General features: G+C 46.0%; 1 protein-coding gene across 1 annotated transcript in view; it reads left to right on the forward strand.

The window, feature by feature from the left end:
- FBRS (fibrosin) overlaps positions 1–27,169 on the forward strand; it is a 592,459-nt gene that overhangs the window by 134,886 nt on the left and 430,404 nt on the right. The window contains exons 5-6 of the mRNA XM_030209049.1: positions 589–618; positions 7,683–7,731. Coding sequence (XP_030064909.1) covers positions 589–618; positions 7,683–7,731 — 79 coding nt within the window. The remainder of the gene's footprint in view (positions 1–588; positions 619–7,682; positions 7,732–27,169) is intronic.

The following is a 27,169-nucleotide window of genomic DNA, read 5'->3' on the forward strand; positions in this document are numbered from 1 at the left end:
ATATTCCATCTTCATCTCCCATGGGTCTGTCTTCTTTCATGTCTAGGTTGCCCTAAATTATTGAAAAAAAATGATGAAAAAAAAAACCTGATGGAGGACTTGTTGCTGCCAAAATTAATTTTGATATATGTTAGCAGTACCTTTTTATTTTTGTTTTTCTCCTTTTTTTGTTGGAGACCACCTGTAGCTAGGGATTCAACCTCCTGCTTCCTGTAGGACTTGTATTCTATCAATCTGTATAGGAACTAGGGATGCCCTATGTGACAAGGCAGTGTGGAAAGTACTGCATGTTTACAGTTGGACCTCAAAAAGCTTTCAGAAGTTGTCTGAAGCTATAGAAGCAATTGTTTCCCCCCCCCCCCCCCCCCCCCCCCCCGACTTGTGAGGACATCTGTTGCATGTGAATAACTTGGTTGTGATCACAGACTCCTGTCCTCAAATTGATTTTAGAGCAAATGACTTACCATCACAAAACGTTGTTTGATTAATCACCCCACCTCAGTATTATATGCCATGATTCTAGTCTTTAATGATTTATGGATTCCCTTCCCTTTTCTTGCTAACTTGCCTTCTTTTTTTTGTTTGCAGTGTGATACAGAAAGTGACTCAGATGGGAAGGTAAGGCCATGCAATTTGGAGAGGCTGAACTAGATAAGCCGATTTATGAATTGCCTTTGAGAAAAAGTACTGAAAATGTAATAGTTCATTAGAACAGTGCTTCTCAAAACAGTCCTTGGGGCACACCTGATCATTCAGGTTTTCAAGGTTAAACTTTATTTAATATACTGCAAATCACAATAAAAAATAATACAAAAAAAAAGGAGTATAAAGGAGAGAATAATGGAGAAACACAACAGGAAACAAGGTTTTCAGGTTCTCCGAGGACAAGCAGGCTGAATATTCTCATGATGGGTCGGAACTCTTTTAGAAAAAACTAGAAGTTTGTAGAATGCTCTGTTGCGTGGGCCCGCGCGCACTGTGCATGCACGAACAGCTTCCTGCCCGCGACGCAAGCGTGTCCTTACTAGTTCTTTTTGATCCGCGCCTCAGGAGGGTCGTGTTCATCACTACTCCCCTTTTTTTCAGCTCAGGAGAACCGTTTTTTCAAGTTTATCGCGCCCCTTTTCTTATTTTTTCTTCTATAGTTCTCAAAAATTAAAAAAAAAAAATTCCCTTAATTTTTTTTTTGTTTTCCTCATTTTTGGAAGTTTCCTTTCTTTTTCGTTGCGGCCGCCTTTAGGCTGCTCGGCCGCGTCTTTTTTTTTTTTTTTCCCTTTTTTGTGCCTTTTTATTTGGTACAATTGAGCCTTTTGATTTCGCGGACGCTATTTTCCCGCCCATGTCATCAAAGACTCCCAGCGGCTTCAAACGCTGTGCTCGCTGCAACCAGACCATCTTGAGTACCGACCCCCATGCATGGTGCCTCCAGTGTCTTGGGCCCTATCATCTTCCAGCTGCCTGTAAGCTGTGTAAGTTAATGAAGAAAAGGACCCAGGTTGCTCTAGAGGCTCAGTGCGAGAGACTTTTTTTCTGATCGGTCCGGTCCTCGGCATCGGTACCGAGGTCGGCGACGTCGAGGGAAGCAGCGACACCAAGAGTCCAGGTAATGGCTGCCGAAAGACTGCTTTGAGCTGGGAGCAGCGAGGCATCGAGTGGGTCTCCACTCGTCTCGAGGCCTATTGCTATGCAGGCCCCCTGGGACCGACCTTCGTCGGACCCGGCCCCGAGGAGGCGTGAGGATTCCACGTCCTCCTCTACAGTACCGAGGAGTCTCGATGACGGGCATTGAGCGAAGGCGAAGAAGCACAGCCATCAATCTCCTCCCATGCACGGTACCGAGAGCTCCAGGGGAGCCGAGGGAGTCGGCACCTGAGAAGTGTCGGCGCCGGGAGGACCGTTCACTCTCCATTCAAGAGATACCATTGCATCGGTCATCTGGCAGCCTGGTACCGGCTCTGGAGCCCCCTCAGATTCTGGCACCGACTCCTGCACCGGCCTCCTAGCCTTTTCCGATGGAAGCTCTCGACGAGCACGTCAGGGCCCTTCTCCCGGAGCTTCTGGAAGGGTTGCTTCGCCAGTCTGCCTGGGTGTCGGGGGTGCTTGCGCCTTCTGCACCGACTGTAACATACATAGTAACATAGTAAATGACGGCAGATAAAGACCTGTATGGTCCATCCAGTCTGCCCAACAAGAGAAACTGTAGAGGCGGCATCTGGGCCATCACCTGCGAGGAGGTCTCCGTCCTCGGTACCGCTTGTGGTGCCAGCGTCGGCTGCCACCCGGGTTGATTCCCCCTCGACGTCGGTGGAGGAAGCTTCACCGGAGTCTAGGCAGGGGTCGACTTCTCGACACCCCCCACGAGGTCGTCGATCCTCGACGTCGAGGCAGGCTCGGGTTTGGCTGTTCTTAGAGAGCTTTTGTCCGACACTGATGAAGAGCGCTCGTGGGAGGAGGAGGAGGGCCCCAGGTACTTTTCGGAGGAAGAGTCATGTGGCCTCCCCTCTGATCCCACTCCACCAATTGAAACTAGGATGTCTCCACCTGAGAGTCTTTTTCTCATCCTTTGTACGGGAAATGTCTAAGGACATTCCATTCCCTATGGAGATTGTGGATGAGCCTAGGGCTGAGATGCTCGAGGTCCTGGATTATCCTTCTCCACCTGCTGAGGTTGCAGTGGCCCCCCCTGCACAATACACTCAGGGAAGTGCTGATGCAGAATTGGTCTTGCCCGCTCTCTAATCCAGTGGTCCCTAAGAAGTCAGAGTCCCAGTACAGAGTCCATGGAGAGCCTGTAATGGTGAAGGCCCAACTTCCTCACGATTCCATGGTGGTGGACTCTGCTCTCAGAAGAGCCAAGAGTACTAGAGACTATGCCTCGGCACCCCCAGACAGAGAGTCTAGGACCTTGGATTCTTTTGGGAGGAGAATGTATCAGGCCACAATGCTCGCTGCCAAGATCCAAACAACCAGCTCTTACACGAGCATTCACTTATGGAACTCGGTGAGGCAACTGTCCAGTTTAGTTGAAGCACTATCTCAGGAGCTTGCTGAACCTTTTCACTAGGTGGTCAGGCAGCAGAAGGCGTGTTGCAAATTCCTGGCCAGGGGGTCTTATGACACTTGATGAAGCATCCCGAGTAGCTGCCCAAGGTATAGTGATGCACAGGCTCTCATGGCTGCGTGTGTCTGACCTGGATCAGAAGACCCAGCAGTGAATGGTGGATGTTCCTTGCCTGGGGGATAATCTTTTTGGCGAAAAAGTAGAGGACATGGTCGATCAGATTAAAAAGCATCATGACGCCATGGATTCTCTCTCCCGCCAGACGTCTTCTGCTCCTGCCTCCTCTTCCAGGAGGTTTTTTGGAGGGAAGAGGAGTGCTCCCTATTCCTATAACAGGCGTAGGTACACTCCTGCTTCTCAGCAGCCAGTTCAGGCTCAGTCCCAGCATGCGCGTTCCCTTCAATGCCGTGCACCTAAGGCCCCTAGGGGACCCCAGCAAAAGCAAGGGACGGGCTTTTGACTGGCTCCAGTGCAGCATAGCCGTGCTGGATGGCTTGCCTGTCGGGGGGAGGTTGATATTTTTTCACCAAAGGTGACCTCTTATAATCTCCGACAGGTGGGTTCTTCAAATAGTCCGGTTGGGATACACTCTCAGTCTGGTTTCCAAGCCTCCAAATTGCCCACTGGGAGCTCAATCCTTCAGCTTCCAGCACAAGCAGGTACTTGTAGAGGAACTCTCCACCCTTCTAAAGGCCAATGCGGTCGAACCCGTTTCACCAGGGGAAGAAGGGCTGGGATTGTATTCCAGGTACTTCCCTGTGCAAAAGAAAACAGGGGGGATGCGTCCCATCCTAGACCTAAGGGCCCTGAACAAATTCCTTCTCTGAGAAAAGTTCAGGATGGTTTCCCTGGGCACCCTTCTTCCCATGATTCAGGAAAACGATTGGCTATGCTCTCTGGACTTAAAGGATGCCTATACTCACATCTTGATACTCCCAGCTCACAGGAAGTATCTTCTATTTCGACTAGAAACTTGGCACTTTCAGTACTGTGTGCTGTCCTTTGGCCTCTCATCTGCACCCAGGGTCTTCACAAAGTGCTTGGTAGTTGTCTCAGCATCGCTACGCAGGCTGGGAGTGCATGTGTTCCCTTATCTCAACGATTGGCTGGTGAAGAGCACCTCGGAGGCAGGGGCTCTACGGTCCATGCGCATGACTATTCAATTGCTCAAACTACTGGGGTTTGTAATCAATTATCCCAAGTCCCACCTTGTCCCAGTTCAAAAATTGGAATTCATTGGAGCTCTGTTAGACACACGGACGTCTCGAGCTTATCTTCCCTGGGCAAGGGCAGACAACCTACTGACCCTTGTGTCCTTGGCTCGAGCGTCTCAACAGATCACAGCTTGGCAGATGTTGAGACTCTTAGGGCACATGGCTTCCACAGTTCATGTCACTCCCATGGCACGCCTAAATACAAGATCAGCTCAGTGGATCCTAGTTTCCCAGTGGTGCCAAGCCACAGGGGATCTAGAGGATGTAATTTTATCTGTCCACCGACTTTTCCAGTTCCCTTCAGTGGTGGACCATTCGATGCAATCTGACCTTGGGATGTCCATTTCAAATTCTTCAGCCAGAAAAAGTGCTGACAATGGATGCATCCCTCCTAGAGTGGGGAGCCCATGTAGATGTCTTCACACTCAGGGAGCTTGGTCCCTTCAGGAAAAGGATCTCCAGATCAATCTCCTGGAGTTACAAGCGATCTGGAACGCTTTCAAGGCTTTCAGAGATCGGCTGTCCAATCACATCATTTCAATTCAGATAGACAATCAGATTGCAATGTATTATACCAACAAGCAGAGCGGTACCGGATCTCACCTTCTGTTTCAGGAAGCTGTCAGGATGTGGCTTTGGGCATACCACAGTATGCTTCTTCAGGCCACGTATCTGGCAGGCGTAAAAAAACAGTCTGTCCGACAGGTTGAGCAGGATTATGCAACCTCATGAGTGGTCACTGAACATGGATGTTGTCCGCAAGATCTTCCGAGTGTGGGGCACCCCCTCGGTGGATCTTTTTGCCACTCAAATCACAAGGTCCCTCAGTTCTGTTTCAGATTTCATGCCCACGACAGACTAGCGTCAGATGCCTTTCTCCTTCATTGGGGGACAGGCCTTCTGTATGCGTATCCTCCCATACCTCTAGTAGGGAAAACTCTGCTGAAACTCAAGCAAGACTGGGGAACTATGATTCTGATTGCATCTTTATGGCCCCATCAGATCTGGTTCCCGCTTCTTCTGGAGTTGTCCTCCAAAGAACTGTGGAGATTGGACTGTTTTCCGACCCTCATCACTCAGAATGAGGGGTCAACCTCCAGTCTTTGGCTCTCACGGCCTGGATGTTGAGAACTTAGAAGTTGCCTCTTTAGGTCTTTCAGAGGGTGTCTCCCGTGTCTTGCTTCCAGGAAAGATTCCACGAAAAAGTGTTAGTCTTTCAAATGGAGGAGGTTTGCCGTCTGGTGTGACAGCAAGGCCCTAGATCCTTTTTCTTGTCCTACACGGACCTTGCTTGAATACCTTCTATACTTATGAGTCTGGTCTCAAGACCAACTCAGTAAGGGTCCATCTTAGTGCGATTAGTGCTTATCAAAGTGTAGAAGGTCAGCCTATCTCTGGACAGCCTTTAGTTGTTCGCTTCATGAGAGGTTTGCTTTTGTCAAAGCCCTCTGTCAAACCTCCACCAGTGTCATGGGATCTCAGTGTTGTTCTCACCCAACTGATGAAAGCTCCTTTTGAGCCACTGAATTTCTACCATTTGAAGTACTTGACCTGGAAGGTCATTTTCTTGGTGGCTGTTAATTCAGCTCGTAGAGTCAGTGAGCTCCAAGCCCTGGTAGTTCATGCACCTTATATCAAATTTCATCATAACAGAGTAGTCCTCCGCACTCACCCTAAGTTCTTGCCAAAGGCGGTGTCGGAGTTCCATCTGAATCAGTCAATTGTCTTGCCAACATTTTTTCCCCGTCTACATACCCGCCCTGGTGAGGACAAGTTGCACACCTTGGACTGTAAGAGAGCATTGGCCTTTTACGTGGAGCGGACAAAGCCCTATAGACAGTCCGCCCAGTTATTTGTTTCTTTTGACCCCAACAGGAGGGGAGTCGCCATCGGAAAACGCACCATCTCCAGTTGGCTAGCAGATTGCATTTCCTTCACTTATGCCCAAGCTGGGCTGACTTTAGAGGGCCATGTCACGGCTCATAATGTCAGAGCCATGGCTGTGTCAGTGGCTCACTTGAAGTCAGCCTCTATTGAAGAGATTTTCAAGGCTGCAACGTGGTCATCTGTTCACACATTCACATCTCACTACTGCCTTCAGCAGGATACCCGACGTGACAGTCGGTTTGCAGTCAGTGTTGCAGAATCTGTTCGGGGTTTAGAATTCAACTCCACCCTCCTAGGCCCATTTCTGTTCTGTTCCAGGCTGCACTCTCACTTAGTTGTGTTTCTTTTTAGGTCAATCTATGTTATGTCCTCGCTGTTGCGATGCCCAATTGACCAATGTTCTTCGTTTTGAGTGAGACTGGGGGCTAGGGATTCCCCATCATGAGAATATTCAGCCTGTTTGGCCTCAGAGAAAATGAAGATACATACCTGTAGCAGGTATTCTCCGAGGACAGCAGGCTGAATATTCTCACAACCCACCCTCCTCCCCTTTGGAGTTGTTCCAGTTCTCTTTTTTGCTGTTCATTAACTAGTAAGGGACACACTCCTGTCGCGGGCGGGAAGCTGTTCGCGCATGCGCAGTGCGCTCGGGCCCACGCGACGGAGCGTTCTACAAACTTCTAGTTTTTTCTAAAAGAGTTCCGGTCTCCTGGGCTGTTGCGGAGGACGACCCATCATGAGACTATTCAGCCTGCTGTCCTCAGAGAATACCTGCTACAAGTATGTATCTTAATTATATCCACAATGAATATGCATAAGAGATTTGCATGCACTGCTGCTTGATATAGAAATATCTCATGCATATGTTGAAAACCCAACAGGCTGGGTGTTCCTCAAGGAATGGGCTGAGGAGCACTACTTTAGAGTAGTACTGCTCAGTGCTTCATTCTGGTTAGCATCCTCTAATAGAAATTCATGTCTTGCAGAAGGTATCATTTGAATTGAGTGTTCTCTTTAAAATGGTGTTTCTCAACCTCCTGGAGGCATGCGTTGCTAGTAAGGTTTTCAGGATCACCACAAAGAATATGTATGAGAGATATGCGCATATAATGGGTCTCCTGCTACTTGCAGATTTATCTTGTACATATTCATTGTGTTCATCCAAAAAACCAGACTGGCTAGGTGAGAAAATCGAGAAGCACTACTTTAAAGTATGATTGTCAACCCATACAATCGTAAGCATACTAAGATCTTTTGCATGATACCTTTAAAGTAGTATAAAGCACTGACAAATAATTTAGTAATCAGTTTTACAGTATGCAGTTTGTAAAGTAGAGTATGTATGGAACAGCTTCTCCTTTCATCCTGCCTTTTGTGCCTCTAATATTTGCAGTGAAACTGACTATAACTGCTGGGATTATAAGCAAGGGGCACATTGAGCAAGCAAGCTGTTTCATTGCTGAGCACATGGTGGAGTTTTATGTAGGGAATGATACCTCTCTCTATGTGTGTTCACTTAGGTTTCCAGTGGTGGCCTTGATGCATCATTTACAGTCTCAACCAGCAAAGGTAGGTGTACACTGCAGGATGGCTTTGGATGAAAAGAGTGTTGGCTTGTGTGTGTTTTGAGCTGGCACAGTATTCGAAATGGGAAGCATTTGGATATTGATATTCTGTGTTAATGATGTGAGTAGCTGAGGTAGTCCTTTGCCCCTCCCAACTCTGACCAAGCCAGCTGTGTTCTGCTGTGTATATCCATAATGTGTGCACTAGTTCTCATCTAAAAATGCATTCTTATAATAAATAGTATAGTTTGCATATGGTCCAGTTATTCTATTCACAGTATTTCTCATCTGCTGCTCCTAAGAATCCAGCTGGATTAAACCCCAATTGTCACCTTTCTCTGGAAATACCTTGTAAATGGACACAAACAAATAATACAAAGTCACTCCCAAAGTCTGGCAGCCTGTTAATATAGTTACACTTAATTCTTTGCATGAAGATTTTCTGCTCCACATCTAGAAGCTGGGTACAGTCTCTTCATGGTTCACAAGTAATCAGTGGAAGCAGAATCAGAATCTTGGCTTTCCTTTACTTTTAAATCTCATCCCACAATGATTTTTCTGCTATTTGTATGTACAAAACTCTGTTGTCCTTATCACTAACCCTTGGAACTTCATCCCAGCCCTTTCTTGCCCTTGTTTTTGTCAACTCTCTCCTTTTTCTTGTCTTCTGTGAGTTATAAACCAGTTTTTTTAATTGACTCTCTATTGGTCCTCTGGATAGGTCAGTATTTATTTACATCTATGTCCATGAATTACTTAAAAAGTATGCATTTGTAAAATTTGGTACCAATGAGTTAATTTAGGATTTATATTCACAATCATACATAACTGCTTTAAGGGGGTGTGTTTTTGTCACTTAAAAAAAAAGTTTTGCCGGACACGTAATTTGATTTGATGACCTACTTTATGGCCATGTGTTCTTGTCATTGAGTATTTCTGACTAATTTGCAGTTGGAGATGTTCTTCCCCATCATTCTTTTAGTGAACTTTTCCCAAATCTACTTCTTACGTTTGTTTTTTACAAGATAGATACCTTTCAAAAAAATCATACTGTACAACACAAGTTTCTATTGTAACATTTGTTTTGTGAACTTTTAAATCTATCCATCCAGATCTATTACCATGAGAATCATTCCTTGTTAAATCTTGAGATCTCAACAGTTATTACCTGTATATAAATTATATATATTTCTCCAGTGTTACATCAGAGGTGCAAATGAATTTCCAAAATGGATCCTATGTTGTTTCGTGACAATCCATATCATGTCTGATAGCGAGTCTTTCAACTGACTCAATTATCCAAGTCTGTGACTGCTATACATCAATTCTGGGTCTTTATTTCTATTCTCATGGCATGAATCAGTTGTGAAATTAAATTTCTAATGGAACCAAAAAGTAGAATAGTTTTGAGTACCTAGTAAGCAAAACCTAGATGAGTGATAACAGCAGGGTCAGATATTCTAATATTTTTGATATACTGCCAGAATTTTTGTATGTAAAGGTTTATCCACTATATGTGTATATTAACACATGTAAGTATCCAGCTGCTACACCCTTTCCAGGACTTAAAGTTTACTCTGGAATGCATTTTAGTGAAAAAGTTTAATATTCTGTATAAACAGTGCAGAAGTCAGATTTCTCTTGCAACATAATGAGATTGTGTGTGTTTCCAGATAATTTGTCAGTCTTCACTAGTCAAGTGAAAGCCCAGATCTATGTTACAACTTTATATAGTTCTTGTTGGGATTAGATAAGAACATAAGATAAGCCATGCTGAGTTAGAACAAGGTCCATCAAGCCCAGCATCCTGTCTCACAGTGGCCAGCATGAATTATGACTTCAGAAGCAGTCAACGGAAGGGTTAATCAGAGAGGTAATGTAGAGAAATAAGGAATTAACCCCCCACCTGAAAGAAAACCCCACAGATGCTCTTTTGCATTAGCTAGAACTAGTAAAAACGGCCCGTTTCTGTAGGTAAGGAAATGGGCGCTAGCAAGGTTTTCCTCCCCCCCTCGCTGTCTGCCTGTGTCCCCCTGCAAGTCCCATGGCCCTGTTTCCTCCCCTCCGATGCCCCCCCTGCAAAATCGCCAACCCCCCTCTCCTCCTGTCTTACCGGTGTCTCGGCGCCAGCATTGAAGAGCGAGCAGGCTCAGCGAGTCTGCTGCCTTCCATTCTCTTCGCTCTGAGCTCTAACTCTGGTCCCGCCCTCATTTCCTGTTTCCGCAAGGGCGGGACCAGAGTCAGAACGAAGAGAAGGGAAGGCAGAAGACTTGCTGAGCCTGCTTGCTCTTCAATGCTTCTAGGCCAGTGACGTCAGTGCTATCTACTGCACGACGCAGACCACCTCCGGCGGAAGCCACGGTTCCAGGCAGCTTCAGAACGTTGGAGGTGAGAATTATTATATAGGATTAGCCTGTCTCAAACAGTGGCCAGTGTGATTGTTGACTTCAGAAGCAGCTAGCAGGAAAGGTTAATCAGGGAAGTAATGTAGAGAAATAAGTAATAACCCCCCACCCAAAAGAAAACTCCACAGATGCTCTTTTGTATTAGCTAGAAGTAGCTTGTTTACCATATTCTAGGACAAAGAATGAAATAGTGAAGGGAGGAAACTGTGTATGTAAGGAGGAGGATATGTATTCTCTTTTCTCACAGCTTGAAAGAAAAGCAGATAAATTGGGTATCTTTTGTAATTAGCTGAAGCTTATAGAAACCTCTTTATCTGAAAATGCATAAAAATGAACTCTGTTCCTTTGTCTATCCAGAGAGAACTACAGCAGCGTAACCCTCACTATGTGTTGTATTTTCTCTTTTGTGTGCTGGCATGTTCTTCTGTGCTTGTCATTCAGTATTTAAAGTCATTGCCAAAAATTTCCTCTGCTGTACAGACAAGGAACAGTTCTCCTCTAGATGACATGTTTTTCACAGATTTTGTGCAAGTACTGACTAATGTCATTCATGTTGAGTTGACAATAGCAGGAAAGCCCAGACTACTTCATTTTGGCTTTCTGAGCTACTTTGCTGCCCTGAAATATTGGCCTATAATGAACTTCCATAGTTTGTCTATCAGCACCAGAAACAGAGCCCTAAGTGTAAATGATGCACCTGCTTATTTACCACCCTTTCCTATTCAGAGAACCAAGTTTTTGGGAGTTTATTGAAAAGTAGTTAATCTTGAACCCCTTTAAATAAAGTGGCACATAGGGCTAGATTCTATATATGATGCCATAATTAGCGGCACTGAAAAAAACACGCCTAGGCATATCCTATAAACCATGCCTACTTTAGGCACGATTTATAGAATACGCCTAGGGGCTGTCCATGCAACTAAAACTCGTTACGGGAATTTATGCCAAGAATAACTTTGTGTAAATGCTAGTGACTAAGTTAGATGCGGAGTGGTTGTATTCTATAACAGCGTGCATAATTTTTAGTAACACCCATGATCCGCCCATTCCACACACATGGCTATGCCCCCTTTTTGACAGCATGAAATAGAATTTACACGCATCACTTTATAGAATATACTTAGCAAGTTCTGTGCATAAATTCTAATTAAAGCCAATTAGTGTCAATTGCCTGTTGGTAGTTATTGGTGCTGATTGGCTTGTTAAGATAATTAGTGTGTGCAATACAGAATATGACCTGACTTGCATGCACAACTCAAGGCGCACTATATAAAACCTTAAACTACGTCCAGCTAACAAATGGAGGAGCCAGTGTAAATCTTTAAAAAGTGGACAGCTGTGCCATCTTGTTAACAGGGATTCAGATTTATGTACATTACAATCTCAATCATCCGACACAACTAGGACAGACACGTTTTTGGATAAATAAAAAGTTGGATAATACGGAAAACAATGGGTAACCCCTCAAACAATACATAAACAAAAGCATAGAGTTCCGAATTTTCAAAAATTCATTAACAGCATTGCACATTCCACAGCATGATTGTAGCACTAAAACATACTGTAATCGCTGTACTGTATTGTAATATAAGACCAATACAGAATTGTAAAAACACAGTCTGAAAGAGTACGTACTGTACTGTATACTTGGTAGCAATGCAACTGGTAAACAAATTATAAAATTACAAAAGTTTGTGATTGTTTGTTTTCCCATTTCTCTTTCTCGCTTAAAGGTCATGCCAGCATCTCAATAACATTACATCAGTAGCTGTCATTTCTCTTGTTCCACATATGCCAGTGGAACCTCAATTGCCTTGACACCTTCGGAATGGCTGACTTTTACAATTGAATGTTCAGCCTCTCTTGAGGTGTCTTCATTGGCATCTCCATTCCTATTCCCCATTCAGCATAGCAATCACATCATTGTCAGTTAACTGCTCTTGCTCGTTTGCCTGTATCCATTCTTGTATGTTATCCTCACAAGCATTCTCAAAGCCCAGTATTTCCTGTAACAAAGGAAGGAAATCTTCCTCAGCTGCCCTGTGTTTAGTGTCCTTGTTCATTTTAATTCTCAGGAATTAACTTTCTCCATGATTTTGCTAGGGTTGGAGGTTCGATTTCGTCCCATGACTGAGCGATCCAGTAGGTAACATATTTGATTTTCATTTTATTTAAAATTTCAATCATTCTTTTTCCTTCATCCATCGCATAAACAAGTGTTGTAAGAAGCTTACAGCGATAGTTTTTTCTTTAAGGCTTCAAGTATGCCCTAGTCCATTGACTGACACAATGACGTGACATTGGGAGGCAGAAAAAGCACTCTTTGTCAGCACTTCAGTTTGTTCTCATCAGGATGAGATGGTGCATTATCCAAGAGAAGGACTGCTTTCCTAGTCAGGTTTATCATTTTCAAGTTTTCTACTGATAAAAAAAATTCCTTGAAAATCAGTCATGGAAAATATCTTTGTCCATCCAGGCATTCCTCTGCTTCCTATAGGACATAGCAGAAGCCATGTTTTAAAAGGTCTTAGGATTTTTTGACTTTTCCAATGAAAGGAAACATAAAGGACTCCTGTTCAGAAGGAATGGATCCTCAGAAGCTTAGCTGAGATTGGGAGGCGGGGCTGGTGGTTGGGAGGCGGGGCTAGTACTCAGCAGACTTCTACAGTCTGTGCCCTGAAAATGACAGATACAAATCAAGGTAAGATATACACAAAAAGTAGCACTTCCATAGCGTCCTCTCAGATCAATCCAGAGACTTGTGGGTTATGCCCCTTCTCTAGCAGGTTAGATAGAGAGAACTCCGAAGTTTACCTCTAGAGGGCATGTGCAGCATTCCTAACTTCAGTATTCTCTCTATCTAGCAGGTAGAAGGAGCATACTGTGCAGCTCTGTATTCCAAAGCTCCTATCCCGTTCCCTCGGGGGTGTTGAGCTATTGGTGGGGTTTGAGGTGCGGATGCACATTTGGGATACACCTGGTGGTGCCAGGTCCCTACCCTTCTCCCCCTATCAGACGGACAAATCTCCAGAAAGGTAGTCTCCTGCCTCTTTTTTTTTTAATTTTTTTTTAAAAAGTTACCTTTCATAGACCGCATTGCCCTGCAAGAGGCACTGAGACTTTAAGTACTGGAAAAGACTTCCGTTCAGTATTACATCAAACGTGAGCAGGGCTGTCAAGGTGCTGTGAGTAAAATTTTGTTTTTACTATGTCTGTTACGTTGAGTCTGTGAAGCGCTGTTCGCATTGCGGAGCTCATAGGTCAGCGTCGGGGGTTTGTGAATCTTGCTCAGCAGGGTTAGGAAAGGCCGGTTCTGAGTTGGAAGAACGCGAGTTGGGCCCCGATGTTGCGCAGCGAAACGAGACAAGTTTGGCGGGAAGCGTTGGCCTCGGGTCGGCGCGTGCCTCCGCTAGCGCCATTTTCTCTGTTAGGCCAGAGACTGCAAAGGCGACGGAGACTGGAGGCGCGGTGGGGGATGGCGGTGCGGGGTCAGAAATGCCAGTGTTGGCGTGGTTTTCTCCGGCGTTCAGTTTATTAATGCACGAGGCTTTCTTGCTGCGTTCTGAGGGAGAACGGCAGCCGGTGGCCATTTTAAGCCTCCGGTGGGGTCGGAGGCACAACCAGTTCAACAGCAGGCTATAAGGTCTCGTATGGGTTTTGAGCAGCCCATGGCCGATGATTCAGCTGTCTCAGATTTTGAGGGTGACATAGGGTCATTGGAGTCAGGTCCAGAGGCCCTGGAGGACGGAGAGCTCCCCGCAGCAAAGGGGGATGACCCTACTGCGGCGAGACTCTTCAGGAGAGAGGAGCTCCATACTCTTATTGTGCAGGCACTGCAAATTTTAAATCTCTCGGCTCCAGAACCGTCGGTTCCGGTCGCGGTTAGTGCGTCAATGCCAGGCACTAGAGCCCCCCCGAAAACTTTTTATATTCATGAGGCTATGCAGGTCCTAATTCAGGCTCAATGGGAAACCCCTGAGGCTAATCTGAGGGTGGCTCGGGCTATGGGCAAGCTTTGTCCGGTACGCCAGGAAGATTTGGAGTCCTTGAGGCTTGCGGTGGTAGATTCATTGATTACGGCTGTTACCAAAAGACCGCTTTACCAGTAGAGGGTGGAGTGACTCTTAGGGACCCTCAAGAGAAGAAGCTCGAGGCGTCTGTTAAGTCTTCATTTGAAGTGGCCACTTTGAATTTGCAGGCTTCAGTATGTGGTTCGTATGTGGCTAGGGCGTGCCTCTCTTGGGTACAGAAAGCGGCGTCCCCGGAGGACCTAATTGAGTATCTTCCTCTTCTGGAGTCGGGTTTGGCATATTTGGCTGATCTCCTGTATGATATACTGAGAGCTTCAGCTAAGGCAGTTTCTTTGGTGGTATCGGCTAGGCGCTGGATTTGGTTGAGGCATTGGGCCGTTGATCTTCCTTCTAAATCCCGATTGGCACAGTTGCCGTTTAAAGGTAGACTGTTGTTTGTTCAGGAATTAGAACAGATTGTTAAGGACCTGGGTGAGTCTAAGGGTCATCTCCCTGAGGATAAATCTAAAAGCCAAGCGAGAACCTTCCGTCCACGTTTTAAGGAAGCAAAGAAATATAGGCCTGGTAGGTTTTTCTCAGAAACAGCAGCAGCCCTTTCGTCAGGAGCGTAGAATTCCGCAGGCAGCTCCCAGAGGTCAACCTGGAGCCAGAGGTCCACAATGATGGGGCCCTGGTCCAGTCCTCTCCGCCTATAGGAGGACAGCTGTCCGACTTTGGAGAAGAATGGGCCAGGGTAACTACAGACAAATGGGTGCTGAGTATTATAAGAGAGGGGTACAAGTTGGAATTTGCACGCTCTCTCTCGCAGACTGTTTTCTCGAGACTCCGTGCAAGTTGGAGATAAAGACCGCAGCGGTGAAGGCTACCTTAGCAGAGTTGCTTCGTCTGGGACCAGTAGTTACGGTGCTGGCAGACGAGGTGGGTCAAGGCTGCTACTCGATTTACTTTGTAGTGTCAAAGAAAGAAAAGGCCTTCCGTCCGGTGTTAGATCTCAAAGCGGTCAACAAGGCCCTCACTGTGCTGCACTTCAGGATGGAAACTCTTTGGTCGGTGCTGGCAGTGGTACAGCCTGGAGAGTTCTTGACAGCTCTCGATCTAAAGGAAGCCTATTTGCATATTTCCATCTGACCTCATCAAAATTTTGTTCGGTTCGCAATTTTAGGACAGCATTTTGTGAAGACGAGGCTTCTCCTCCCACTCTCCAGCAGGCCTCTGGCTCCCAAGCAGGACTCCAGCCGGTCTCTTCCCAGTATCCTGAACACTCCAACCTCAAGATCCTGGGCCCCTTTTTCACTCAGGGTGAGCTCCAGGAAATATGCAGATTAGATGCAAATTACTCAAGTCCAATACAGCTTATTCATCAATCAGCTCTTTATTCCAGCCCCCTGGGGCACACTTCTTCCAGCTTAAAACATTATCACAAGCTTCAAACACTTTCACAGATCTTCCCACTGAGCCTCACACCCACAGGCACCTCAGTGCTAACAGCCTTCTGTCCTCACCACGATCCCTCCGAGAAAGGGGTCACCTGACAACTCTACTCTTAGCACTTCACATGGCCCGGGCCCTTCCCTCTCACTAGGGCGCCCGCCGATACCATGCTCCCCCCAGGCTGGCTCCCTGCAGTAGGTCCCTTCTGACCCCCATCCCCCTGCAAGTCCCAAAACCTGGTTCTCAATGTCCATCTTTGTTATTGTTCTTTTTCCATCGGCAACCGACTCAGGCAAGTGCTCCTGAAGCCCTGGCCTTCTCCTCTCCGGCTTCTCAGGCCTCCATCCTCCCAGGCCGTCCAATGGGGTGCAGCCTGCAATCACACAAAAACAAATCCAAGTGTGGCCTGTTTATTCTCCCGGCCCCCACACTTGTGCTGCACCTCTCTGTGGCCTCCTCCATCCCCTACAGCCACTCCCAAGCCTCCAGAATCTTACCTATCCACCCTCACCTCCCCCCTAGGTACCCTTTGCCTGGGGTAGGTGAGCAAAGTGCTTTTGCTAGTGTTGGCCCCCTCGCTGGGCTTCCGGAACCTCCAAGGACAACCCCATCTCATGCCGGCTCCTCGTCTGGTCCGATCTGGCTCTCCTCTCCCCCCTGGAAGTCCAGTGCAGATCCCACCACTGCCACCACTTGTGAAGATGAGGCTTCTCCTCCCGCTCTCCAGCAGGCCTCACTGGCCTCTGGCTCCCAAGCAGGACTCCAACCAGTCTCTTCCCAGTATCCTGAACACTCCAACCTCAAGATCCTGGGCCCCTTTTTTACTCAGGGTGAGCTCCAGGAAATATGCAGATTTGATGCAAATTACTCAAGTCCAATACAGCATATTCATCAATCAGCTCTTTATTCCAACCCCCTGGGGCACACTTCTTCCAGCTTAAAACACTTTCCTTCTTCCGGCTTAAAACATTATCACAAGCTTCAAACACTTTCACAAATCTTCCCACTGAGCCTCACACCCACAGACACCTGGGCTCAGTGCTAACAGCCTTCTGTCCTCCAGCCCCTGGCTGCTAGTTCCTTGGTCTTCTTACACAGTTCTATATACAACAGATTAACACAACAGTCTCTCTCTAGAGCCCAGCCAGTACCTTCGGGGAATCCTCTTTCCTCAGCTGCCAGCTCTCCAGTTCCTTTCTCTTCTCTTTCTTTCAAAACTCAGCCAGGTATAAAATGGGTGACTAGCTTCTACACCCCTTTAGGCTCTTCCCCCTAATTCCAGGCAGGACCCAGCCCATAACAACCTTCACCTGTTTTCAACCCAGGACTCTCCCAGGTCCTAGCGACCTCCACCTGGACCTTCCCCTACTGGCTTCCTCTAGTGACTCATCCGAAGTATAAGCATTTCCCCCCATTCCTATGGGAACAGCACCACCTAGTGGCCTACCCAGGATAAGACAGCCCCTTATTCTTCACAATTTCCAATTCAAAGCCATGCCATTCGGGCTGGCTACGGCTCCTTGCACATTCTCCAAAGTGATGGTGGTCGTGGCGGCTTATTTAAGGACCAGGGGCTTGCAAGTTCACCCTTATCTCGACGACTGGTTGATCCGGGCCCCTTCTTAGGCAGAGAGTGTGCGGGCCACTCAGCAGGTGATAACTCTTTTGCAGTCGTTGGGTTGGGTGGTAAATTTTCAGAAGAGCCATCTCGTACCCACTCAGACTTTGGAATATTTAGGAGTGAGATATGATACTGCCCAGGGCAGAGTATTTCTACCGGATCAGCGTCGCTTCAAATTGGAGAAGCAAGTGTCTTCAATTCTTCAGAGTCTGGCTCCGAGGGCCTGGGATTATGTTCAGCTTCTGGGATCAGTGGCGGCGACCCTAGAGGGTGTCCCGTAGGCTCGACTGAGAAAGTCGGCCTGAACATTTAAAGGTTCCTGCAATGTGAGCCGCCGACAACTGAGGCAACCGGTTCTCCGCCCACTGACACAGTAGCGCTGCCTCCTTCGCCAGAGGAGCGCTTCTCGTCCCCCCCTGCCGAATGACATACGCCACCGCCGTCACATTGTCGGAGAGGACTTGTACTGGCTGACCGCCTAGAAAGTTCTCGAACGCCACAAGAGCCAACCGGATTGCCCGAAGTTCGAGCAGATTGATCTGCAACTTTGCCTCCTGCACCGACCAAGTCCCCTGTGCAGAATGTCCGAGACAATGAGCTCCCCAACCCGACAGACTGGCATCTGTCGTCACAACACACCAATCGGGTATGTACAGAGGCATTCCCCGAAGCAAACTGTCCGACTTGAGCCAACATCGGAGAGCAAAACGAGCTTGGGGAGACCATGGAAGTCGAATTCAGTAATCCTCGGACAGAGGAGACCACTGACTGAGGAGATGCCATTGGAGAGGACGCATGTAACTCCGCTTGGATGCAGGAGAGTGGGCTCTGTCCCCGTCTGCCTTTCGTCACATTGTGGGTTGGTGGGGACAGCCGGTGATGGATCTGATGGCTCGCTTCTCCAACGCCAAGGTAGCTCTATTTTTCAGCAGGGCCAGAGAGTTCGGTTCCGAAGGGGTGGACGCTCTCCTTCAGCAGTGGCCGTTGGAGCTTCTCTAAGTCTTCCCTCCGTGGCCGATGATCGGTCGGACTGTGGGCAGGATAGCTCGGCACCCGGGACCGGTGATTCTAGTGGCTCCGGATTGGCCAAGGCGTCCTTGGTATGCGGATATGATTCGTCTTCTAATCGACGAGCCGTTCCATCTAGCTCATTTGCCGGATCTTTTCTTCCAGGGTCCGGAGGTCAAGCTGGACTCTGCTCGGCTTACGGCCTGGCTATTGAAAGGTCGTGGCTGAGATGGAAAAGTTATCCGGAGGAAGTTATTACCACTATGTTGCATGCGCGTAAGTGTTCTACATCGGCAGCATATGCAAGAGTTTGGAGAACTTTTGTTTCCTGGTGTGAGGCGGCTGGAGTTTCTCCGCAGTCAGCTCCCCTAGGCTCTATTTTAGCTTTTTTACAACAGGGTATGGACAAACAGTTGTCGCTTTACACTCTGAAGGTACAGGTTGCGGCTTTAGCCTGTTTCAGGGGCTGGTTGGGGAAGCATTCCTTGGCCTCTCATGCAGATGTGGTGCGTTTTTTGCGGGGAGTAGGTCAGTTGAGGCTGCCTCGAGTTCCAGTGGTACCGGCGTGGAATTTGAATTTGGTCTTGTGGGCGTTGCAATGGCCTCTGTTTGAGCCGCTCAAGAAGTCTTCTTTGAAGGATGTCACGTTGAAGACCGTCTTTCTTGTGGCCATGGCGTTCGCTAGACGGGTGTCGGAGATTCAGGCGCTCTCATGCAGAGATCCCTTTCTTCGTTTTTCGGAAGCAGGAGTTTCGGTTAGGACAGTTCCCTCTTTTATGCCTAAAGTGGTGACGCGTTTTCATCTTAGCCAAGAGGTGGTGCTACCATCTTTCAGGAGGGAAGATTATCCTGATGATTTTAGGGCTCTTCGTTGTCTGGTTGTTCAGAGAGCTTTGTGTGCTTACCTGAAGGCAACTAATTCGTTCAGGATGTCAGATCATCTTTTTGTGCTGTTTGCAGGAGGCAAGAAGGGCAATATGGCCTCCAAGGCGACCATTGCTAGGTGGCTTAAGGAGATGATTTCCTCGGCGTATCTTTTGATGGGGAAGTCTTCTCCGCTAAGCGTTAAGGCACATTCCACAAGAGCGCAGGCGTCGTTTGCAGAGTCTCATCTGGTGCCATTTGCAGAGTGTCGTCGGTGCATACATTCTCAAAACATTATCGGATTGATGTTGCAGCGCGTCGAGAGGCGATATTTGGGGCTTTGGTGTTGGCGGCCGGTGTCGTTCGGTCCCACCCTGGCTGAGGATTATTTTGATACATCCCACAAGTCTCTGGATTGATCTGAGAGGACGCTATGGAAGGTAAAATTGTCTCACCTGATAATTTTCTTTCCATTAGTCCTTCAGATCAATCCAGAGTCCCTCCCTGTGATGCGAACTCGTGATTTCAGATACGTTTATTCTAGTCAGTTGGTTCTGTTCACGTTCTTGCTTTTGTTGAACGGTTGCAAGGTTTTGTGGATTTCCACTTTGGTTTTATTCTTTTCACTTTTAGCAGCATGGAGAATTCTCCCAGGTTATGCTGCTGTTATAGAGGCAGGAGACTCTATATGGTTCGTTTGCTACTGCTTTGGTATCGTGTATACTGAAATTAGGAAGGCTGCACATGCCCTCTAGAGGGAAACTTCGGAGTTCTCTCTATCTAACCTGCTAGAGGAGGGGCATAACCCACAAGTCTCTGGATTGATCTGAAGGACTAATGGAAAGAAAATTCAGGTGAGACATAATTTTACCATATAAGTTTATCTTGTTGGGCAGACTGGATGGACTGTGCAGGTCTTTTTCTGCCATCATCTACTATGTTACTATGGAAATTTTATATTTAGCCGTTTCATTGCTACAGGGTAGAATAGTCACTCTCTTTACTCCATTTGTAACCTGGAGCCAAGGCTTTGAGCCGTGATGCAAAAGCTCTTGATGGCAACTTTTTAAAATTTAACCTAGTTTCATCACGGTTGTATATCTGGTCCCTCGATACGCCTTCCTTTTTAAGGAGATATTGACATTTCGCTTTGAATGTGACACATTCCTCAGAGTTCACTGACAACTTTACCATAGTAATGTGTATAGTTGCCTTATTCCATATCTTTTCTTCCAATGATACTAGCAATGAAATTAGGGTCACTTTCATGAATTCCTTAAAAAAAAAAAAAAAACAGGGGCTTTGGCTTTCTCTTGCAATATAGGCCATGATATAGATAGGCCCTTGTCTCTTTGCTGTTTGAACCACAGAAATAAGGCATCGCTCACCTTCTCATATTTGCATTTTTTTTGTGGTTTTCCTAGTGTCCTATGAAAATGTAGAAGCATGTTTGAGGCCCATTTTTCCAGCTCCACAAACAAAACTTTTCCAGAAACGGGAAGGTGGTAGAACTAGAGGACGTGAATTGAGGTTGAAGTGAGAAAGACTCAGGAATAATGTCAGGAATTTTTTCACTGATAGGGTGGTGGATACTTGGAATGCCCTACTGTGGCAGATAGTGGAGATGAAAACCGTAACGGAATTCAAAAATATGTGAGATGAACATGTAGGAATCCTGTTCAGAAGGAATCGATTCAAAGAAGCTTAGCAGAGATGAGGTGGCAACACTGGTAATTGGGAAATAAAGCCAGTACTGGGCGGACTTCTACGGTCTGTGCCTTTATTGTGGCTGATTAGATTTGAATGGGCTGGAATGGAGCTTATCAAGGGCTTCGGTGATAAATTCAAAAGTTTTTGAATAAGGACAGTGCCAGGCAGATTACTACGGTCTTTGCCCTTAAAATAGCATGGACAAATCAAGTTCAGGTATACATAAGTTTTATCATGTCATACCTTATGTAATGAGTTATCTCTTTGGGAAGACTGGATGGACCATACAGGTTTTTATCTGCCATCATCTACTATGTTGCCTTTTCCAGTCAAGATCTGTTACTCTCCCCACTCTTAGTTCTGTTGCAGTTTTTTGGATGGATTCACCCTTGTCAATTCTTTTAAAAGTGCCAAGTTTTGTGTATAATCCAGAAACAACTTTTTTTTCCACTTTTGACTGGCTGTTCCAGACGTGATCTTCTACAGATTTGAAGAAGAATGAAAATAGAGTATTGTAGTGTATTACTTTTTTTTATTTTTATTTGCTGCACTTGTATCCCACATTTTCCCCACGTATTTGCAGGCTCAATGTGGCTTACAAAACGTTATAGCAACATGTACACATTATAGAATAAGAATTTCAGAATATAGATACAGATGGGTACATAGAATATCATAGCAATCATATTAACGGAATAATTTTACAATTATTACAAATAAGAGTGCATAAGTAAATCATATTGGATTGGAAGTGGATTGAAAGATCAACATAACATAACATAATGATATCAGGACAAGATATAATATTCAGTCGTGAGGATGTAATTAGGATGAACAGATAGGAGGGTTCCATAATAGTTGTGATTGGAATAATTAGGAAGTCAGATTGTTATGGGGAATCTTTATTGTACGCCTTTATGAATATGTAGGTCTTTAATAACTTTTGGAAGGTTGTCAGGTCGTGTGTTGTTTTTATGGCTATCGATAATTCATTCCTTAGTTGTATGCAGGTGTATGAGAAACTGTTTGTATGTACAGACTTGTATTTAAGTCCTCTGCAATTGGGATAATGAAGGTTTAAGCAGGTGCGTGATGAACTTTTGTTGTTTCTTTCTGGTAAGTCAATTAGGTCTGACATGTATGATGGGGCATCTCCGTAAATGATTTTATGGACCAAGGAACATATCTTGAATGCAATACGATCTTTCAGTGGGAGCCAATGTAGGCATTCTCTAAGGGGTCTGGCACTTTCATATTTCGCCTTGCTGAATATTAATCTGGCTGCGGTGTTCTGGGCTGTCTGGAATTTCTTGATGGTTTGTGCCTTGCATCCCGCGTATAAGGAATTACAGTAGTCCAAATGGCTCAGAACCAAAGATTGCACCAATACGCGAAAGGTCTTGCTCTTCTGAGCCTCCACATTCCATAGAACATTTTCTTTATGACATTTTTTACATGGCAGTCTAGATTAAGATTGCGATCAATTGTTACGCCTAGGAGTTTCAGGGTGTCCGCAACAGGGAGAGTATGGTTTGGTGTGTTTATGTTGGGATATTGATTTTGTTATATTGCGATGATAATATTAGGCATTGTCTCTGTGTTCAGCTTTAGTTGGAAAGTGTCTGTCCATGAGTTCATAATTTGGAAGCTGCAATTTCTGATAAGTCCTTTTTGAACGGAATATATATTGTCACATCATCGGCATAAATATATGGATTTAGGTCTTGGTTAGACAATGCTTGGATTTATGTCTGTAAATTCTTATATGAAAGTATGACATATTCCCTAGTGCATTTGTCTTGTTTGGCCAGCAGATGGTGACTGCCTTTTTTTTTTGTAAAGCTGTTACAGAAGTGAGTCTCCCCCCCCCACCCCCCCGTCTAAACACTGAGGTAATATTTAGTCTTGGGGAGAGGAGAGAAAGATCTCTTTGCTGAGGCCCTGTGAGCAGTTGTATTTTATAACTTGTAAGCATTTATATTTCCTGAACTCCCCAGGTACTACTCAGTAGTAACCAAATGTTTAGTTAGTTTTAATATTGATACCAGTTTGATTTACCTGTTGTTGTTATATTTTCACTATTGTCTCCTCTTACTGTTCAATTTCCTGACAATAAACCTTATTAGTTTATTAACTCTGCTATCCTGGACTGACTAAGAATCCTGGTGGTTTGTGTTTTGGTCTGTGGGTGCTTTCTGGGAACTCTGGGACCCAAGGAAATGTGGCCCCCATGTCCTCAGAAACCACCAGGGAAATAACTTGTGGGTGGGAGACTCAAGTGGGACTAGCAGGCAGGTGGAAGGGTATGACAGTATGGAGCATGTGCGCAGGTGGTAACGGACCTGAGCAATGCTGGGACAGACCCTTTAGGTGGCCATCAAGCCCAGCATCCTGTTTCCAACAGTGGCCAATCCAGGTCATAAATACCTGGCAAGATCCCAAAAAAGTATAAAACATTTTATACTGCTTATCCCAGAAATAGCGGATTTTCCCCAAGTCCAATTTAATAGTGGTCTATTGACTTTTCCTTTAGGAAGCCGTCCAAACCTTTTTAAAAGTCTGCTAAGCTAACCGCCTTTACCACATTCTCTGGCAACAAATTCCAGAGTTTAATTACAAAATTTTCTCTGATTCGTTTTAAAATTTCTACTTTGTAGCATCATCGCATGCCTCCTAATCCTAGTAACACTTTAGCCTTTCCTCTTAGGGAAGTCGTCCCATCCGCTTTATCATTTTCTTTGCCCGTCTCTGCACATTTTCTAATTCCACTATATCTTTTTTGAGATGCAGTGACCAAAACTGAACACAATATTCGAGGTGCGGTTGCACCATGGAGTGATCCAAAGGCATTATAACGTCCTCATTTTTGTGTTCCATTCCTTTCCTAATAATACCTAACATTCTATTTGCTTTCTTAACCGCAGCAGCACACTGAGCAGAAGGTTTCAACGTATCATCAACGACGACACCTAGATCCCTTTCATGATCTGTGACTCCCAACGTGGAACCTTGCTATAATTCGGGTTCCTCTTAATCACTTGCATCACTTTGCACTTGCTCACATTAAACATCTGCCATTTAGACTCCCAGTCTGGTAAGGTCCTCTTGTAATTTTTCACAGTCCTCTTGTGATTTAACGACTTTCAATAACTTAGTGTCATTAGCAAATTTAATTACCTCACTTCTTCTACTAACCTATAAATGTACTCACTCTGCTGCTTCCCAGTATCTCTCCACACTCGTCCTTCCCTACACCCCTTCCCGTGCACTCCGTTCCCTGGATAAATCCTTCTTATCTGTTGCCTTCTCCGCTACTGCCAACTCCAGACTTCGCTCCTTCTGTCTTGCTGCGCCCTATGCCTGGAATAGACTTCCTGAGCCCCTACGTCTTGCCCCATCCTTGACCATCTTTAAATCTAGATTGAAAGCTCACCTCTTTAACATTGCTTTTGACTTGTATCCACTCGCTTCCACCTACCCTCCTCTCCTCTTTCCTCTACACAGGGCTCTGTCCTTTCCTGGTTCTCCTCCTACCTCTCCCTCCGCACCTTTAGTGTTCACTCTGGTGGATGCTCTTCTACTTCCATCCCTCTGCCTGTCGGCGTACCTCAGGGTTCTGTTCTTGGTCCCCTCCTCTTTTCTATCTACACTTCTTCCCTTGGTTCATTAATCTCATCCCATGGCTTTTCCTACCATCTCTATGCTGATGACTCCCAAATCTACCTTTCTACCCCTGATATCTCACCTTGCATCCAAACCAAAGATTCAGCGTGCTTGTCTGACATTGCTGCCTGGATGTCTCAACGCCACCTGAAATTAAATATGACCAAAACCGAGCTTCTCATTTTCCCCCCCAAACCCACCTCCCCGCTCCCCCCGTTTTCTATTTCTGTTGATGGCTCTCTCATTCTCCCTGTCTCCTCAGCTCGAAACCTTGGGGTCATCTTTGACTCTTCTCTCTCCTTCTCTGCTCATATCCAGCAGACCGCCAAGACCTGTCGTTTCTTTCTTTACAACATCCGTAAAATCCGCCCCTTTCTTTCCGAGCACTCTACCAAAACCCTCATCCACTCCCTTGTCACCTCTCGTTTAGACTACTGCAATCTGCTTCTTGCTGGCCTCCCACTTAGTCACCTCTCCCCTCTCCAGTCGGTTCAAAACTCTGCTGCCCGTCTCATCTTCCGCCAGGGTCGCTTTACTCATACTACCCCTCTCCTCAAGACCCTTCACTGGCTCCCTATCCGTTTTCGCATCCTGTTCAAACTTCTTCTACTAACCTATAAATGTATTCACTCTGCTGCTCCCCAGTATCTCTCCACACTCGTCCTTCCCTACACCCCTTCCCGTGCACTCCGCTCCATGGATAAATCCTTCTTATCTGTTGCCTTCTCCACTACTGCCAACTCCAGACTTCGCGCCTTCTGTCTCGCTGCACCCTACGCCTGGAATAAACTTCCTGAGCCCCTACGTCTCGCCCCATCCTTGGCCACCTTTAAATCTAGACTGAAAGCCCACCTCTTTAACATTGCTTTTGACTCATAACCACTTGTAACCACTCGCCTCCACCTACCCTCCTCTCTTCCTTCCCATTCACATTAATTGATTTGATTTGCTTACTTTATTTATTTTTTGTCTATTAGATTGTAAGCTCTTTGAGCAGGGACTGTCTTTCTTCTATGTTTGTGCAGCGCTGCGTATGCCTTGTAGCGCTATAGAAATGCTAAATAGTAGTAGTAGTAGTAATAGTTACTCCCATCTCTAGGTCATTTATAAATGTTAAAAAGCAGCGGTCCCAGCACAGACCCCTGGGGAACCCCACTAACTACCCTTCTCCATTGAGAATACTGATCATTTAACCCTAATCTCTGTTTTCTATCTTTTAACCAGTTTTTTTTTAATTTTTATTAGCAAGAGAAATGCACAAGTGTAACCAGTAACAATAATGCAATAACAATACACATCATCATCATAATAGAACACTACCTCCTATCCCATGACTCTCCAATTTTCTCTGGAGTCTTTCATGAGGTACTTTGTCAAACACCTTCTGAAAATCCAGATACACAATATCAACCGGCTCACCTTTATCCACATGTTTGTTCATCCCTTCAAAGAAATGTAGTAGATTGGAGAGGCAAGATTTCCCTTCACTAAATCCATGCTGGCTTTGTCTCATTATCCATGCTTTCGAATATGCTCTGTAATTTTGTTCTTTATAATAGTCTCTACCATTTTGCCCGGCACTGATGTCAGACTGTGGTCTATAATTTCCCGGATCTCCTCTGGAACCTTTTTCAAAAATCGGTGTTACATTGGCCACCCTCCAATCTTCCGGTACCCCAGGTGGGCTCTAGGCGTTTCATGTCAGACTTCATTTTTGGTGGCAGCCTAGTGGGATTGTCGGGCTCATTGTGTGGGCTGAGGGTCACCATCCACAGAATGGTTTTTAAATCTGTAACCTCCAGACACAGAGCACAGTGAACGAGTGTAGCAATAACAGGGTTCCTTCCCCGTTCAGTTTTTTCTGTTAGTGTTAGGAGCTTAGCAGCATGCTGATAGTGACCGGCAGCGGCCGTCAGACACCAGAGATTCCTGACCTAACACAACAGCAACCAGATGACCTCAGCAAGGGGGAGCTGCAGGACCCACCTGTTCAGAGTTCAACTCCTGGGGAAACACCAGACTCCTTGTGAACAGAGGCAGGTGAGTTGGCGGGGCCGGATGCCATGCCCGCTGAAATCTGCAGATGTACTGGGAAGAGCTACAGCGGTTAGACCAGCTTCGGTGTGAAGAATGTGACCGGGAATTCAGCTGCAGAAAATGAAGTTGGAGAAAGAAATGGCTCGTATGCAAAGCTCCAAGCCAACCCCTGTGCCCAGGCCAGAGGTAGGATCCACAGTCCAGATTGGGCCTAACTTGTTAGAGTTTGATGATACTCAAGTTGACACAGATGGATATCTAACTGCCTTTGAAAAAATGTGCTGCCTCAATGAGATTCCCAATGGGTGTGCTATCTGGGAGGAAAGCTCACTGGTAGAGCATTTCACGCATTCCAAGGACAATCCATGGAGACATGCTCCGAGTTTGAGGAGTTGCGCAAAGCTTTTTGAACGGTTATGCCATTACCCCGATACCTACAGACTAAAGTTCTGTACTTTGCAAAAGGGGCAGATGATAGTCGCAGCAAGTTTGTGATCCACCTAAGATACAGGCACCAGCGGGCTCATTGGAGCTGAGGTTAAAACCCTGGAGGACTGCCAAAACCGATGGTCCTGGAGCAGATTCTTCAGCATTGTCATCCAGAGGAGAGGGAACATGTTTAAGATCTCCAGCCCCGTACTACAGAGAAAGTGGCTGAGCTGGCTGATATCT

This window comes from Microcaecilia unicolor, chromosome 7 (assembly GCF_901765095.1).
Source record: "Microcaecilia unicolor chromosome 7, aMicUni1.1, whole genome shotgun sequence".
In the NCBI taxonomy this organism is placed as follows: domain Eukaryota; kingdom Metazoa; phylum Chordata; class Amphibia; order Gymnophiona; family Siphonopidae; genus Microcaecilia; species Microcaecilia unicolor.